We start from the raw sequence: 15,331 nt of genomic DNA on the forward strand, positions 1-15,331 counted from the left end.
AGTGAAGGACACAGCACCTCCACACTTCTATTCCCCGCAGGTTCACCCCAACACCACATGTGTAATATAAATGAGTGTGAGTGTGAGTGTGTGTGTGTGTGTGTGTGTGTGTGTGTGTGTGTGTTGGGGGGGGGTGAACAGTGTGAAGGTGCTGAAAATGGGTTATTTTATATGTGCTTCACAGAAAATGAGCAAAGACCAAAGAATCTGGGGTTGAAATAATAATAAATCACATCATTATTTATTTTGGTAAACATTGAAAATTGGGTCCCACAGACCTGAACACCACACAAGGGTTAAACCCTCTGGATGTCTGGTTACCATCACTGTGCTGTAGTTTCTGTAGAATGGAGTGGTGCTTGTATTTCACATCAAACCACTATAAAAAAAAAAATGCTGGATGTTTTTGAGCTGACAAATGCACGATGGCTACACAGTCAGCAATCAGCATTACGTTAACAATGCAGCGCTTTGTCCTCAACACTTTCAATGTAAATCAAAGGAAATTACTTGAACCGCTAGAAGAGATTCTGCTGTGGGTTAAAGCCAGCCAATCACCATCGCCGCTCTTATCTCAACAGTCGGCGTCTCAGCCAATCAGCTCCGCCCCTGCCCTCCGCCGTCCTGATTGGTCGGTGAGAGTACTCCGCCTTCTGCCTTATCAGAGCTGCTGCGCTGTCTGGCGGCTTTGCTCAGCTCGGTCATTTCGTTTTGTAGCCACAACTGTCACGCACATATACACAAAAACATGGCACAGAAGGCCGTGTGTGTTCTCAAAGGGACCGGAGAGGTGACTGGCACGGTTTACTTCGAGCAGCAGGTACATTTATTTAGTATTTTTCGTTGTTTTGCTGCGCCCTACTTCGCCTGAGCGGGAATGCTAACTTTGCTAAGTTCCTTCCCAGAGCGCGGCTCGAGCCTGGCAGAGGTGCAAATCCAGACAGTAAAAATCCCTCCCAGGATTTTGTTCCAACTGCATGGACAGCTCCGCTGGTGGCTTGATCTACCTAGAGAAGCCAGGCCGTTGGAACAAAATCCCGGGAAGGATTTGTACTTTCTGGATCTGAATTTTACACTTCTGCTGGTAACGTTAACGCTAGCTCTCCTGCGTTTTACTCTGCCGTGCACGTCAGTTGTCAGTTAGAACAAATATTCCCGCGCAGTAACGAATATTTTGCAGTTTTTTATGACAACGACTGTGTTGCAGTTGGTGTTGAGTCACATGAGGAAAATGACGAAGTGTAACGTTAGCTAAGCTAGCGAGTTTGTGCTGATTTAGCCGAGTTGAAGTTCGATTGTTCCGTTCCACCTTAAATGGTGCAGCGGTTAAGCTACGTTCAGGCGCCTCAGACGTTAAAATAACAATTGCTGCACCATTTAAGGTGGAACGTGGGAAAATTGGAACTATATGAAGCCGACTTTAGCCTTGTTTTGCAGTCGGGCTGCGCCGCAAACACTGCTGTGTTTCATACAGGCTTAATCCCGATGCGTGTCTCATTAAATAACGTCCGAACAAACCGAATGCAAATGGCGTTTCCACGTTAATCCAGTTATATTTCCATTTAAGGTCGACGCCATAAATGTTATCCTGGCTGCACCTCTATACTGCTAGGTAGTCGAGTCGCGTTGGAGAGTGATATCTAGGTTAGCTAATGGATAATCGACAGACATGAAAAGTGGGTAAAAGGGGCTTAGCTGGGCCGTTACGTGTGTCCAAGATCATAAATACTGCTGAGTCATTCGCCTCGCTGAGTTTATTTATTCGCCGTGAAAACCGGTTTGCAAACTGAAACTGATTTCATAAACCACTTTTACTCTACTGGAACACTTGTTTATGTCATTTACCACAAATCTGATTCGCCCTGACATTGTTATAATCTCCTGGGATTGGGATAACATCGCTGTTACATAGACTAATATGGGCTGTTTGGTATAGTTTTGTAGCTATGGAGGCCAGATTAAGTTGGTAAATCTGACTGACAAAGTTGTCATGTTACAGGATGGAAGTGCTCCAGTAAAGGTTACAGGAGAGATCACTGGCCTCACCCCTGGCCTGCATGGATTTCATGTCCATGCTTTTGGAGACAACACGAACGGTGAGTTTTGTCTTTTTTGTCCTACTCAAATATTGTATTCTTTTAAATCTAACCTGTTCATCAAAGCTTCACATTAATCAGACCATGTGTTGTGTTTTGCTACTGAGACGTGCTGTATGTTTGTTGAGTTACTCACAAATCATTGCCCATGCTGTTTTGACCTTAGGTTGCATAAGTGCAGGACCACACTATAACCCCCACAACAAAACCCACGGTGGACCTAATGATGAAATCAGGTACGTTTAGTCTGCATTAATGGCTTAAGGGACGGTTTCCAACATTTCTGCATAATTTGTTGCGATGTAAACGGAGTCATTCAGAGTGGTTTAATGTAAAGTGCCCCACTGTAGAGAAACTTGCCAAATCATAATTCTTCACTATGGTGGTGATTAAAAACCAGACCTCCAAATATATATAATACCTGTTAAAGCCACATCACAGAAAGTTATTACTTGAAATGTTTATGAATATAATTCCTAGTTGTTGAGATAAGGTAGTAATAATTTTCTGCATTGTTATCTCGAGATAACAAGATAACTAACTTTATTTCAAAATAACGACTTTTGTTAAAGTTTGCAAAAGCTGTTATCTTGATGTCGAGTTAAATATCTTGTTATGTCAAGATAACAAAGTCGTCATCTTGAAATAATGATATATCTTGTTATCTCGAGATAACTATACAGAAAATTATAACTACCTTATGGCCTCTCTGGACTTCCATACATTGTAGGCTAGGCATTAACGTAAATCTATTGTAACAGTGTCTCAACAACCAGGAATTATATTCATAACCATTTCACGTAATAACTTTCTGTAGTGTGGCTTTGTTGTTGTTATTGTGAGAAGTTAATTATCTTGTGATCTCAAGATAACAACTTTGTTAATTAACTCGTTATCTCAAGGTAACAATACATAAAATTATAGCAACAGGTTATTGCCTCTCCGGACTTCCGTAAAAATGCGTTCATGCAGGGTGTTGTGAGGAGAAATAGTGCCAAAAGAAAACAACCCTTTTCATATTTACCATTATTTTACATTACATATAAATCTGAGATGTGTAGTTTCACTAGTTGTTGTGGAGAGTTATGCAACCCCTGTTTCCTGTCACCACCACTGTAAAGAAAATCATTTCTCTATTCTGCACCATTTCACATCAAACCAATCATTTAGTTTATATCTCAGCGACTGAATTTTTGTAAAATCAGTGGAGTTCCCCTTTATTTCAAAAAGGCCTATTTTAGCTTTCTGTATAGCACTAGATCCATTAACCATTAAAACCACGTCTCTCTTCACTGAAATATTATGCTGTGCCACATAATATAATGAGTTGTTTCAAGCTTTCTTTTTGACCCACACATTACAGAATAAGCACTTGTGCTCGGTGTTTCCAGAATGTTTAGATACGGCATGTTTTGAGCCACTGATTTTGCAAAATTTGCACTCTGTGTTCACGACTCGGTCTGCCAGATTTTAACTGGCAGAAAATCTCATTGATCCATGCATTCTTTTCCTCTTATCCACAGTCATATGACCTTTTAACAAGCTTGTGAAACTGTGACGATTCATTATTAGGCTAGGATTATAACTGTTATGGGATAATTATTTCATTTGAATAATCTTTTCTATTCAACACTGTATAAAAATATGAAATATGGCCAAGCCTGTTGACTGGTCCTTACAAACTCTCCATGCACTGAAACTTAACTTTTTAACTCCTTGGAACCACTGTTGGTTCCAAAATGCACTTCGTTATGTTCTTTACTTTCATATTTTATAAGCTATATTCAAAAGGTGGGTGTCATATGAGAGCTGTAACTGTCTTCTTTCCAGTCAAATAGATGGATAATGTAGTTTTAAAACTTCATAATACAAGAAGCTTGAAATCATCAGTTTTCCTACTGAAAGTCGACCCATTTTTCCACAAATCTGAGCTATAAACTGGATCTCAGATGGTGTCTCTTCAGTGATATGCACTGTAAAAATTATTTTTGTAAAAAAAATACAAAGAGCATCTTAGATTTTTGGCTTTCAGCAGTAAATTGTAAGCATACAGCATTATGTTTATGATCATAAAACACATTTTCTGTTAATTTGAGGGAAACTTTTACAAAAAAAATCCCAAAGATTTACATTTATTTTATGCAGTTACTGAATAATTTGCCTTACGATTTGGGTATGTAAATTCAGATGGAAAAACCGAGATATACCGATGAGGATAAGAGGTTAAACAAAATATTCAGCTTTTTCATAATAAGTCATTGCATCCGGATCTGTCCCTGCATCAGTGCTATAATCTTAATGCTGTTTCCCACAGGCATGTTGGAGATCTGGGTAATGTGACTGCTGGGAGTGACGGTGTTGCCAAAATAAACATTGAGGATAAAGTTCTGTCACTGAGTGGGCCGTACTCGATCATTGGGAGGACCATGGTGGTGAGCAAACAAAAAACCTGGAATTTTCAGTTTCTTATCCAGAAGAAATAACTCATTCATTTATCCCAGGGCACATATGCACAAACCCGGCATACAGCAGTCTGTAGGCATTTAGAGTTAACATATGTGTAATAAGTACTTAGTAGAATGCACCACACATTTTTTGTTTTTTCTTTGTTCTGACACCCCTTACGTTGATTAAATAACTATGAAGCCATTATTGAGACGAGGCAGGTGCGTAAAAGCTGGGAAAACACACAGGGCAGGGGTCGGCAACATGTTCTCTTTTTTAGGTTAAAATAATCCTCCTTTCCAGTAAAATAAAGCTCTGCTGATCGTTCAACACAGTTTTAACAATAAATGGTCTTAAACGCTAAAGTTAATGTAGAACTGCTAATTCATCCTTTAACCCTGAAGATCAGCACAGACTGCCGATCACCATAGCAACACTGACAGCAGTCTTGTCTAGCTAGCAGCTGACAAAAAGGCAAAGAGAGAGATTTAAGACGAACATCGATAATCTGGAGACGAATGGTTTTATTTGCATTAATAATCACTCCAGCTGGTTTCCTGATGTATTTAATCTGCAGCGAGAAACTGTCAAACATTACAAAGTCGCCAGCTTCTTGTTCAAAATTTACCGTTCCACCTTAAATAGTGCAGCAGTTACATTCTGCCACCTTATGCGCCATTTAAGGTGGAACGGAATAATTCGAACAAGAAGCTGGTGAATGAGAAGCGACTTCGGCCTCATAAAAAATCGAACGTCGAGAGACATTTTATAGGAAATTATTCTACTTTTGTGGAAGTTTCCTGCCAGAGATGCGAGAAAAGCAGCTATAGTTGAGCTAAAGCTTAAAGCAGAGCAAAGTAAGTCTGTGTTTTTATTTATATTGTGTTTTTAGCCTATACTAGCACATCAGCACACACTGAGACATATTTACAGCCAAGATGGTATAATGGACATAGTATATTGTGGCTCCCAAGGCGGTTTGATTTTTGTTGAAAGGACAAAATTGCTCTTCTTAACATTTGGGTTGCGACCCCTGAGCTAGGGTATAGCATAGGGTCTCCATGAATGTGGTAAGACATAGATAGATTGTGACGTGTTCAGTTAATTGAGTGTTTGTCCTATTGCAGATTCATGAGAAGGAGGATGACTTGGGTAAAGGAGGCGATGAAGAAAGTCTCAAAACTGGTAATGCTGGTGGTCGCCTGGCCTGTGGTGTTATAGGCATCACTCAGTGAAGCAGGCTCCACCACCAACTGCCCCATTTTAGCACTGGAACAACTCGGAGCGCTCAGTGACCAACGCAGCTGCCCTGTCTACCACTTAACCTGTTGAAGTCTAAAAGTTTATTTTTTACAGAATTTAGAAAAATGAATAGCGTACCCATGCCTTAGCTGTCTGTATCTTGTTTCCTGCAGCGCACTTACACCTGGCAATCAGTTGATTTGTTTCCTTGGCAAAATTATAAGTCTGTGACAGTGAAATATTGTTTATTTTCACTGAATTCCCACTTGTCCAATAAACATTTGCTGGATACCATTTGCTCAGATTGATTTTTCTGAATTAGCCTTTAGTAGATGATGTTTTTAGTTAATATTTAGTTTTTTTAAGCTAGTTTTAGTCAGGAACAGTTTCTCAGGACCAAAGGGAATACTTTTAAAAAGATATTGTGGTTTAGATGGCTGATCAGCTGTTCCAAAATCTAATCTGTAGCCTAATTCAGAGGATTATGATTTTGAAGTAATGCAATCTGATTACTTTGATACTCTTGGATTACTTGTCTTTTTAGAGCCAAGATGAGGGGGGAAAAAGTGTTTTTCCACAAGATGAATTCTATGAAACACAAGGCAAACAGGAAAACCGCACTGAAACAGATAGAGAACATTTGTGAAGTACACATGAAACAAGTATATATATATATATGTATGTATGTATATATATATATAAATAATCTTGCTGTTGTCAGATCTAAAACTTGTATCTCCAGAATAGTAACTATGTTTTCACGTAATAGTAAAATGGATGGATGTTGTTTGGTTTGTGTTTAGTTCAGTTTAGGTGTTGAATGCTGAGTGTTTTAGGAAAGAAGAGACAGAAGAACCTAACCTACGTTTGCTTCCGAAAGTTACATTATTTATATTATTATCAAGCTATATAGCACGTAGTGTTATATTTCACAAAATGTATATAATAAATGATACATTTAGAATGTACCACGAAAATTTTTTTGTGCCTGCTTCTATTGACTTACATTAAAGGTAAAGTTTGTTTTTTCCTTCTCCTGTAAAGTTACCATTTTGGAGATACAAGGTTTTTTTTCCGACAGCAGTGATATTTGTAACTATTTAATAGCTTTCTGTGAGGTAGCTTTTAATAGGAATTCAACTTTTTGGACGCCTGGTTGTGCTGTGAACTATTCTGACCAGGTACGTTTCTCTGGAACGGTGCATTTTAACCTCAGACCTCTCTGAATGTCTCTGTTTACATCTTAACACTTTAATATGCATTGAAAAGTGTCCTCTTGACCCCTTAAATGTCCAGAGCCAACTGGCAGCTCCGAAGTTTTATTGCACACTTCTAACACCTGAGAATAGCTCAGGCAGTTTGCATTGTCCCTGTAGTTACTGAATAATAAGCCTTAGTATGTAATAAGTGGGATTTTAAGGGGTTAAAGATCTGTCTTGTGTTCTAATGTATCCTGAAACTGAGCTCTTCATTTTGTGGGAAAACAACTTTGGGAAGTGAAAAAGTAAGACCACTTTTAAACACCCGTTTCCTCATTTTCCCCTTTTGTCTCTGAAGTGGTCAACCTTAACATGTCCACCTTATTAGAGAAAATATGAGAAAAAACACGAGATTCAAAGTTTCAAACTCGTCTTTGCCTGGTTTTGCTCAGACATTGTGTCATTGGCTAATTTTGTCAGAAATTCCTCTCTGTTACACGGAGGAACTAACAATGTGGATATGTACACTATACTGCCAAAAGTATTCCCTCGTCTGTCTTCACATGTATATGAACTTGAGTGACATCCCATTCTTAGTCCATAGGGTTTAATATGATGTCGGCCCACCCTTTGCAGCTATAACAGCTTCGACTCTTCTGGGAAGGCTTTCCACAAGGTTTAGGAGTGTTTATGGGAATTTTTGACCATTTTTCCTGAAGCGCATTTGTGAAGTCAGACACTGATGTTGGACGAGAAGGCCAGGCTCGCAGTCTCCGCTCTAATTCATCCCAAAGGTGTTCTATCGGGTTAAGGTCAGGACTCTGTGCAGGCCAGTCAAGTTCTTCCACACCAAACTCGCTCATCCACGTCTTTATGGACCTTGCTTTGTGCACTGGTGCTCAGTCGTGTTGGAACAGGAAGGGGCCGTCCCCAAACTGTTCCCACAAAGTTGGGAGCATGAAATTGTCCAAAATCTCTTGGTGCTGAAGCATTAAGAGTTTCTTTCACTGGAACTAAGGGGCCGAGCCCAACTCCTGAAAAACAACCCCACACCAGAATCCCCCTCCACCACACTTTACACTCGGCACAGTGCAGTCAGATAAGTACTGTTGTCCTGGCAACCGCCAAACCCAGACACGTCCGTCAGATTGCCAGACAGAGAAGCGTGATCTGTCACTCCAGAGAACACGTCTCCACTGCTCTAGAGTCCAGTGGCGGCGCTTTACACCACTGCATTCGACGCTTTGCATTGCGCTTGGTGATGTAAGGCTTGGATGCAGCTGCTCGGCCATGGAAACCCATTCCATGAAGCTCTCTGCGCTGTTCTTGAGCTAATCTGAAGGCCACATGAAGTTTGGAGGTCTGTAGCGATTGACTCTGCAGAAAGTTGGCGACCTCTGCACACTATGCGCCTCAGCATCCGCTGACCCCGCTGTCATTTTACGTGGCTGACCACTCCGTGGCTGAGTTGCTGTCGTTCCCAATCGCTTCCACTTTGTTATAATACCCCTGACAGTGGACTGTGGAATATTTAGTAGTGAGGAAATTTCATGACTGGACTTGTTGCACAGGTGGCATCCGATCACAGTACCACACTGGAATCCACTGAGCTCCTGAGAGCGACCCATTCTTTCACTAATGTCTGTAGAAGCAGTCTGCAGGCCTGGGTGCTTGGTTTTATACACCTGTGGCCATGGAAGTGATTGGAACACCTGAATTCAATGATTTAGATGAGTGAGTGAATACTTTTGGCAATATAGTGTAGGTAACAGAGTGGACGTCTAAACGGTGCATCCAAGAAGTGTGTTTCCCTCAGAGGTGTAAAGAAACAAATGATATCTACTCTCAATACAGTACTTTAGTGCATTATTCCCTAAAAAAACAGCATTTTGTGTAGAATTAAATCAGTACTTTTAATTGAGTTCATTTTTATTATAGTCTGTTGGCTACTTAATACTGTTGGGAAGTAAAAACAACATGTATTTCAGCCTGTAAATCATTTTGAAGGAAGCAAAGTGGGAAAGTAAAGGATTCAGCTGTGAAAGCCAGTAGACCACTGTAGTCGTGCGTCATTCTGTCGTTCTCGTTATGTCCGTATTAGGAACTCCGGGTCTGAGCTCCATTTCTCTATGGCCAGAATGAATAGAGTTTTCAAAAAATCGCCTCTATCGCCCCCCTGTGTTGAATAATAATGTTCAGAACCCGATAAGTTTTGTCCTATGAACATTTTTCTTCCGAACATCACTGGATCCTCTGAATTACGAGGTCGTTAAAGAGACTTAATACTAATATTGCTACGTGCAAGCTAAAGCTACTGCGCATCAATTTGATGTCACAAAGCTAAGGCGGGCTACTGCTGCCTCCTCTGATGTTCCTACCTACGACATCGGAAGTACGAGTTGATTTGTGTTCAAGTGGTTTTGGTTGGAAATGAGATACAATGGAAATAATGTTTTTGGTTCACTGTTGTTTTTCTGTCATTAAAGAGAGTCGCTGTATTTTGTGTTATTGCAACAAGGTGAAGAGCAGAGGATGCTTATAAGCAGAATAATGTTTTTATGCAGTTAGATGTATCACATAACGTGCTTATATCTGTACTTAGATGTGTGGATGGTTTCAGCCTGCAGTGTTGATGTTGTGGCTGATTAATAACTGAAATATGGCCAGTTTATCAGCCGCTATCATTACTTTTTTGTTGACACATTACTTTGTATAACTGTGAACGCTGTTGTGTTGCAAACCATTAATACAACATGTTTTTAAAACATTTCAGGAACAATATTTCTATTTTTTTATGAAAGTCTAACCTCCTTGGAACCTTTTTGCAAATGTTGCTGAATGTTGTGGTGATGTTTTCTGTTAGATGGGAGGAGGCGGTGTGTTACTGAGATTGTATCACGGGGAAGGGGTGTTCTTAGGCACGACATGAAGCGGAGTAAGACCATAGCCTGTACATAAGAGTGGACAGTACGGCTGTGTCCGAAATGGCAGACTTACTTACTACATAGTACGCCAAAGCAGTATGTGAGAATAGTTAGCAAAAGTAATCACAACTCTTTCATGGCACAGGTGTGCTATTTATTTAAGGTTCAGGTTAGAAATGATGAAATAAACTGAGAAAAAAGTCAAATAAACAGACTGAAGAACAGAAGATGCCCATTTGGTGGAGTTGGGAGATGGTTGATGGTCTTGCTCCAGCCAGCGCTCGTGTCCTAAATCAATAAATGAATAAAATGTGATATCATTTAAAACAACACATACAAAAACTAGAGCAAAGCTAAAGAAAAAAGATTTTGTGTTGAATCTACTCGTGCTTTAAAATGGTTGTGTACTAAGTTGTGTGTTCTTGTGTTCTAGAATGGCTAAGTTGTACATACCTGTGCTGTAGAACCCGTTTTTCCTGCGCCGGTGTGTTCTTAATAAAGGTCCAGTTTAGAAAGGATGTAATATATGTAGAAGATAAACATAAACTGAGAAAAAGAATAAAACAAAAAGACCGAAGAACAGAAGAGGCTCATTTGATGGAGATGCAAGATGGTCGGTGGACTTCCGCCTGCCAGCGCTGGCATCCTCACACTCTGGTCAGCTTCTTGCAGCCAGAGGCTTCTGTCTTGGTAGGAAGCGTGATGGTTCTGATGTCCAGGTCTCTGAGGCGGGACGGTCCAGGTCTTGGTTCGAGCAGGTCAGGAGTGACGGCTGGGTTCTTGGCTTTGTTCCAGCTCTGTTTTCTTCCACTGCTGAAGGGGAGTCTCGGTGTCCTGTTTAGCTTCTCCACAAGGCTTCTAGATGATTCCAGCAAACTGGCCAGGTCGTGAAGGTCGTTGTGGTTGGACGGTCCGGGAATCGGGTGCAGGTCAGCTGTGAAAGTTACTTTCCTGCATTTTTCTGTTCCATTTTTAATAGAGCCAGCTTTTATCGCCAGACACAATAAGACTGAATACACATTCATTTACAGCTGAGCGAGAGATCGCTCAGGCGAACTCTCGCGCGCCCTACGTTTGGTCTGACAGCGTTTGGTCTGATGTTCAGTTTCACCAGATCTGAGACATGATGGTTTTTCCCAAGATTTGAAGTAGTTTGGTCCGAGGAACAAGGCGGTTCTGACTCTGAGGTCTGAGGATGTCCTAAAATGTACCCTGTAGCCCTGCCTAGCGTTAATTAACATATATTTGCATGTTGGTCAATCTGAAAACGAAAAAGCAAAGAGGGAAATAAAAAGTAAACCTCCAGCAGGTGGTGCCGATGTTCGTTTGCATTTCTTTTCATTCTGACACTTAAAACATCCAGCTAACAGCGTCCTGTGACCACTGATGAAGGACTAGAGGATGACCAACACAAACTGTGCAGCAGCAGATGAGCTATCGTCTCTGACTTTACATCTACAAGGTGGACTGACATGGTAGGAGTGTCTAATAGAGTGGACAGTGAGTTTAAAAACTCCAGCAGCACTGCTGTGTCTGATCCACTCATACCAGCACAACACTCACTAACACACCACCATCAAATCAGTGTCACTGCAGTGCTGAGAATGATCCACCACCCAAATAGTACCTGCTCTGTGAGGGTCCATGGGGGTCCTGACCACTGAAGAACAGGGTAAAAGGGGGCTAACAAAGTGTGCAGAGAAACAGATGGACTACAGTCTGTAACTGTAGAACTACAAAGTGCACCTATACAGTAAGTGGAGCTGATAAAATGGACAATGAGCGTAGAAACAAGGAGGTGGTCATAATGTTATGCCTGATTGGTGTGTTTATCATTTTCCAATAATATAGTTTAGAATCTTGGATTATCCATGATTAGTTATTGTAAAGTTAACTGGATTTTCATCGTTTGGCCTTAAAAAACTAATTAATTATCAAAATCAAAATAATTAATAGATTATTTCAAAATTGTTTTAATCAACAGTGACAGGCTGACACCCCTGATACTGTTACTGCTCAATTCTGCTCAGGACTAAAGTACAGGACACAGCTGGGAGCTGATTTAGAGATGTTTTTGTTTTTGTAATTACTCGGGTTGACCACTAGGTGGTGATATTTTCCTAGGAAAAGTACTAGAAATAGTTTTAAGACTCCATAATTCCTATATGATCACTCTGAGATCATTATGTGTAGATTATTTTCACTATAGGACAGAAAAACTCATCAGACAATACAGTGCTGGTGTTTTTGCCCTCTGTTGTTTCTCTGTATTGCCTGTGTGTCACAGGTGTGTGCAAAAGTTTGGGAACCCCTGATCAAATGCCATGTTTTGTTGATTTTCTAAGTGAAAATAAGTGAACACATCATCTACAAAGAACACACTTCTTCATAGTTTAATACACAATTAGTGTTTATTTGCTGAATTTAACATATTAAATAATGTAATAAATAATGTAGCCTGTGCAAAAGTAATGGCACATTTGATATTTTGTTTTATTTGCTCCAATATGTTAAACTTGTGCACTAAAACTTGAAGAAAAATGTCATATTTTAAGTTTGCTCACTTTAAATGATGTGAACAAAACGTCACGTGACTCAGGATGTTCAAACTTCTGCACATGACTGTTGTTTGTTTTGTTATTTTACTTTTCATGCCACAAAAAAAGGTTTATTAGACCATCCATTTTGGCAATAGCTTGTTTTTCCTTTTCCCCTCTTCAGGAAACGTGTGGCCTTTACTATCAAACTGAAGTCATCATTTTTCCTATGAATATGATTTGAAGTGGGTGGCCGTGTTTTTGACATCTGACTTTATATCCGATACTGCTATTAAACAGCTGCGCCCACTGCTATCCAGCTGGCTAGTGTATTCCTGCTGAAATTACATGCTCTAAAACCTCTTTTCTCGTAATGGGGCAAACTCCCACATGAAGAAACTTGGCATTTACAGTTTCCTCCCCACAGGAAATAAGGTTTCTATCATTGTAGAGGCCGAGTCTCAAGAGACGGCAACCCACAACACATGGACGTGTTGTTGTCGTTTAACGCTGGGAACAAATCATAGATGTTAACTGAATGATGGATCCTTTAAAAGTAATTAATATTAAAACTATTTAAACTAACAGGAATCCAGCAGGATGTATATATATATATATATATATATATATATATATATATATATATATATATATATGGTATTATATGGGTGGTGGGTCATTCTCAGCACTGCAGTAACACTGACGTGATGGTGGTGTTAGTGTGTGTTGTGCTGGTACGAGTGGATCAGACACAGCAGTGCTGCTGGAGTTTTTAAACACTATGTCCACTCACTGTCCACTCTATTAGACACTCCTACCTTGTCAGTCCACCTTGTAGATGTAAAGTAGAGGAAACTGAGGTGTCTGTGGGGGTCCTGTGGGGGTCCTGACCACTGAAGAACAGGGTAACAAAGTATGCAGAGAAACAGATGGACTACAGTCTGTAACTGTAGAACTACAAAGTGCATCTATATAGTAAGTGGAGCTGATAAAATGGACAATGAGCGTAGAAACAAGGAGGTGGTTTTAATGTTATGGCTGATTGGTGTATATAGTCTTGACTCTAATACATATGCATTCTGTTGAGATCCATTTTCCATTGCTTTCCCTAAGCTACAGTTTAGGGGCTGGAAACTTACTGAGGAATCAGATTCACGGTCTTCGAATGGACGAATTTCCTCAGGCTCACACAGTCAGTGGAGCGTGATGATTCAAAAAGCTGATATAAATAGTCTCAGCAAGGCAGGCTATGAATAATAAAGAAACCATCCAATAGATGCAGGAAAAGCACAAGCCACATAGCAAAAAACCAAGAAAGTGAGGCCTTGAACAAAAGGAAAGCTGAAAGGATATTTCTAAAATAACCCACTGGATCTTGGATTAGCTGGTTAAATGTTAAGCTGGCCTTGGCTTTTGGTTCTTGAAGCCTAGCCTGGCTTACTAACTCAGGAATCCAGCGTTGTGTTGTACTGCTCTCCAGTTTCCAACCTGCTGAATGCTTGTAAACATCATTGTTTACTTACTTAGCTTTAGAAATGGAGGAGAATATGGAGCTGTGGAGCTGCAGTTCAGGCTCTTCTGTTGTTTAGTGTATACAAACACATCTTTGTGTGCATCTTTTGGCTGAATACACTTTTTACAAGCTTTCCGTTTTCAAAGCTAAACTAATGAGCTGTTACTTTATAAAAAAAAATAATACTAGTTATTGGGATAATTAGCTTTTATTTTGATATGATTCAAGGTTTCCAGTTAGTAATATTTACGTGTTTGCATTCATGACATGATTAGTGTATCAGTGAACATGAACATATCACTGTTGTGAAGAAACCTCGTATCTCCAAAATGGTATCTTTACAGGAGAAGGAAAAAACCTACTTTACTTTTAATGTAAGTCAATGGAACCAGAGTTTTTTCCAAGTAATTTTGGGCCGTTTCTTTTGATACATTTGTCATGAAATGTACCCACGATGTAAGGGGCAACACATATTTTCAAATTATGTCAAAAACCGAAAAACGACAAAAATTCGAGGTTCTGTTCCATCAGCAGTGATAAACAGGTTAAGAAACACAGAAATAGACAAGTTCAAGTTATCATTACCTTTTTAAATGTCCCTTAGAATCCTCAGCGCTGTCTTATTGAATTACAGCAAACCTCTGGATTTCCCAGAAACCCCGTCAGGTCATTTTTCAGAACTTTTCTGACAGTTAGACTAAGGTGCTGGTCTGTTTGGTTGACACACATTCTTTCTTTCTCCTCAGTTACACAGTGATTACCTGCTCCTGATTGGAGGGGGAGGGGGGGGGTGACCAGGCTGGCTTTTGTTTCAGCAGCAACACAGTTCAAATCCCCTGGAGCTCTGCGGGGGGATCGGAGGAGTGTGGATAAATCAACACTGAGCTTATGTAACACCTCCCCCACTCTGCTTCAGAGAATGTAGATGACATCATGTCAGAATGCATTGGCAAACAGTTCTGTTTAAAGCTGAATTCCACTAATTTTTCAACATTTCTGCATAATTGTTCAAACGTAAACAGAGATTCAGAGTGGCTTACCCAGTCAGAAGTGTTTACAGTGGTGGTGAAAGGAACCAGGTATATAACTTCTACATGCTACATGCTGAGTGAACGTTTTTCCCCTTTTTTATTGCCAAGAAGAAGAGATTGCTGAGAAACAGCCAAAGAGGAGAAGATCTGAAGAACCAAGACTGAGACAGTTCTTAGGTCAGGCAAAGGTGAATTTTCCCATTTCACAATCTCCATTCTAGTTCATCCCAAAGGTGTTGGATGGGGTTGAGGTCAGGGCTCTGTGCAGGCCAGTCAAGTTCTTCCACACCAAACTCACCCAGTCCTGCCTTTATGGACCCTGCTTTGTGCACTGGGACTCAGTC

At 40.2% G+C, this 15,331-nt stretch overlaps 1 protein-coding gene across 1 annotated transcript; it reads left to right on the forward strand.

Annotated features, from left to right (window-relative positions):
* Positions 1 to 663: 663 nt before the first annotated feature.
* On the forward strand, positions 664 to 6,077 carry sod1 (superoxide dismutase 1, soluble). The gene is made up of 5 exons (XM_036594804.1): positions 664 to 820; positions 2,000 to 2,096; positions 2,263 to 2,332; positions 4,411 to 4,528; positions 5,669 to 6,077. Exons 1-5 carry the CDS (start codon positions 749 to 751, stop codon positions 5,774 to 5,776), a joined length of 465 nt encoding a protein of 154 aa, XP_036450697.1. The 5' UTR covers positions 664 to 748; the 3' UTR covers positions 5,777 to 6,077.
* The last annotated feature ends 9,254 nt before the right edge of the window (positions 6,078 to 15,331 follow it).

Source organism: Colossoma macropomum, unplaced genomic scaffold, assembly GCF_904425465.1.
Source record: "Colossoma macropomum unplaced genomic scaffold, Colossoma_macropomum, whole genome shotgun sequence".
NCBI lineage: Eukaryota > Metazoa > Chordata > Actinopteri > Characiformes > Serrasalmidae > Colossoma > Colossoma macropomum.

Excerpts from the sequence above, each read along its gene's own strand:
- sod1 (XM_036594804.1), top strand. The coding sequence starts at position 749 with ATGGCACAGAAGGCCGTGTGTGTTCTCAAAGGGACCGGAGAGGTGACT. Across the intron at positions 821-1,999 it reads CGGTTTACTTCGAGCAGCAG|GATGGAAGTGCTCCAGTAAA; the intron begins GTACATTTATTT and ends GTCATGTTACAG. Across the intron at positions 4,529-5,668 it reads TCATTGGGAGGACCATGGTG|ATTCATGAGAAGGAGGATGA; the intron begins GTGAGCAAACAA and ends GTCCTATTGCAG.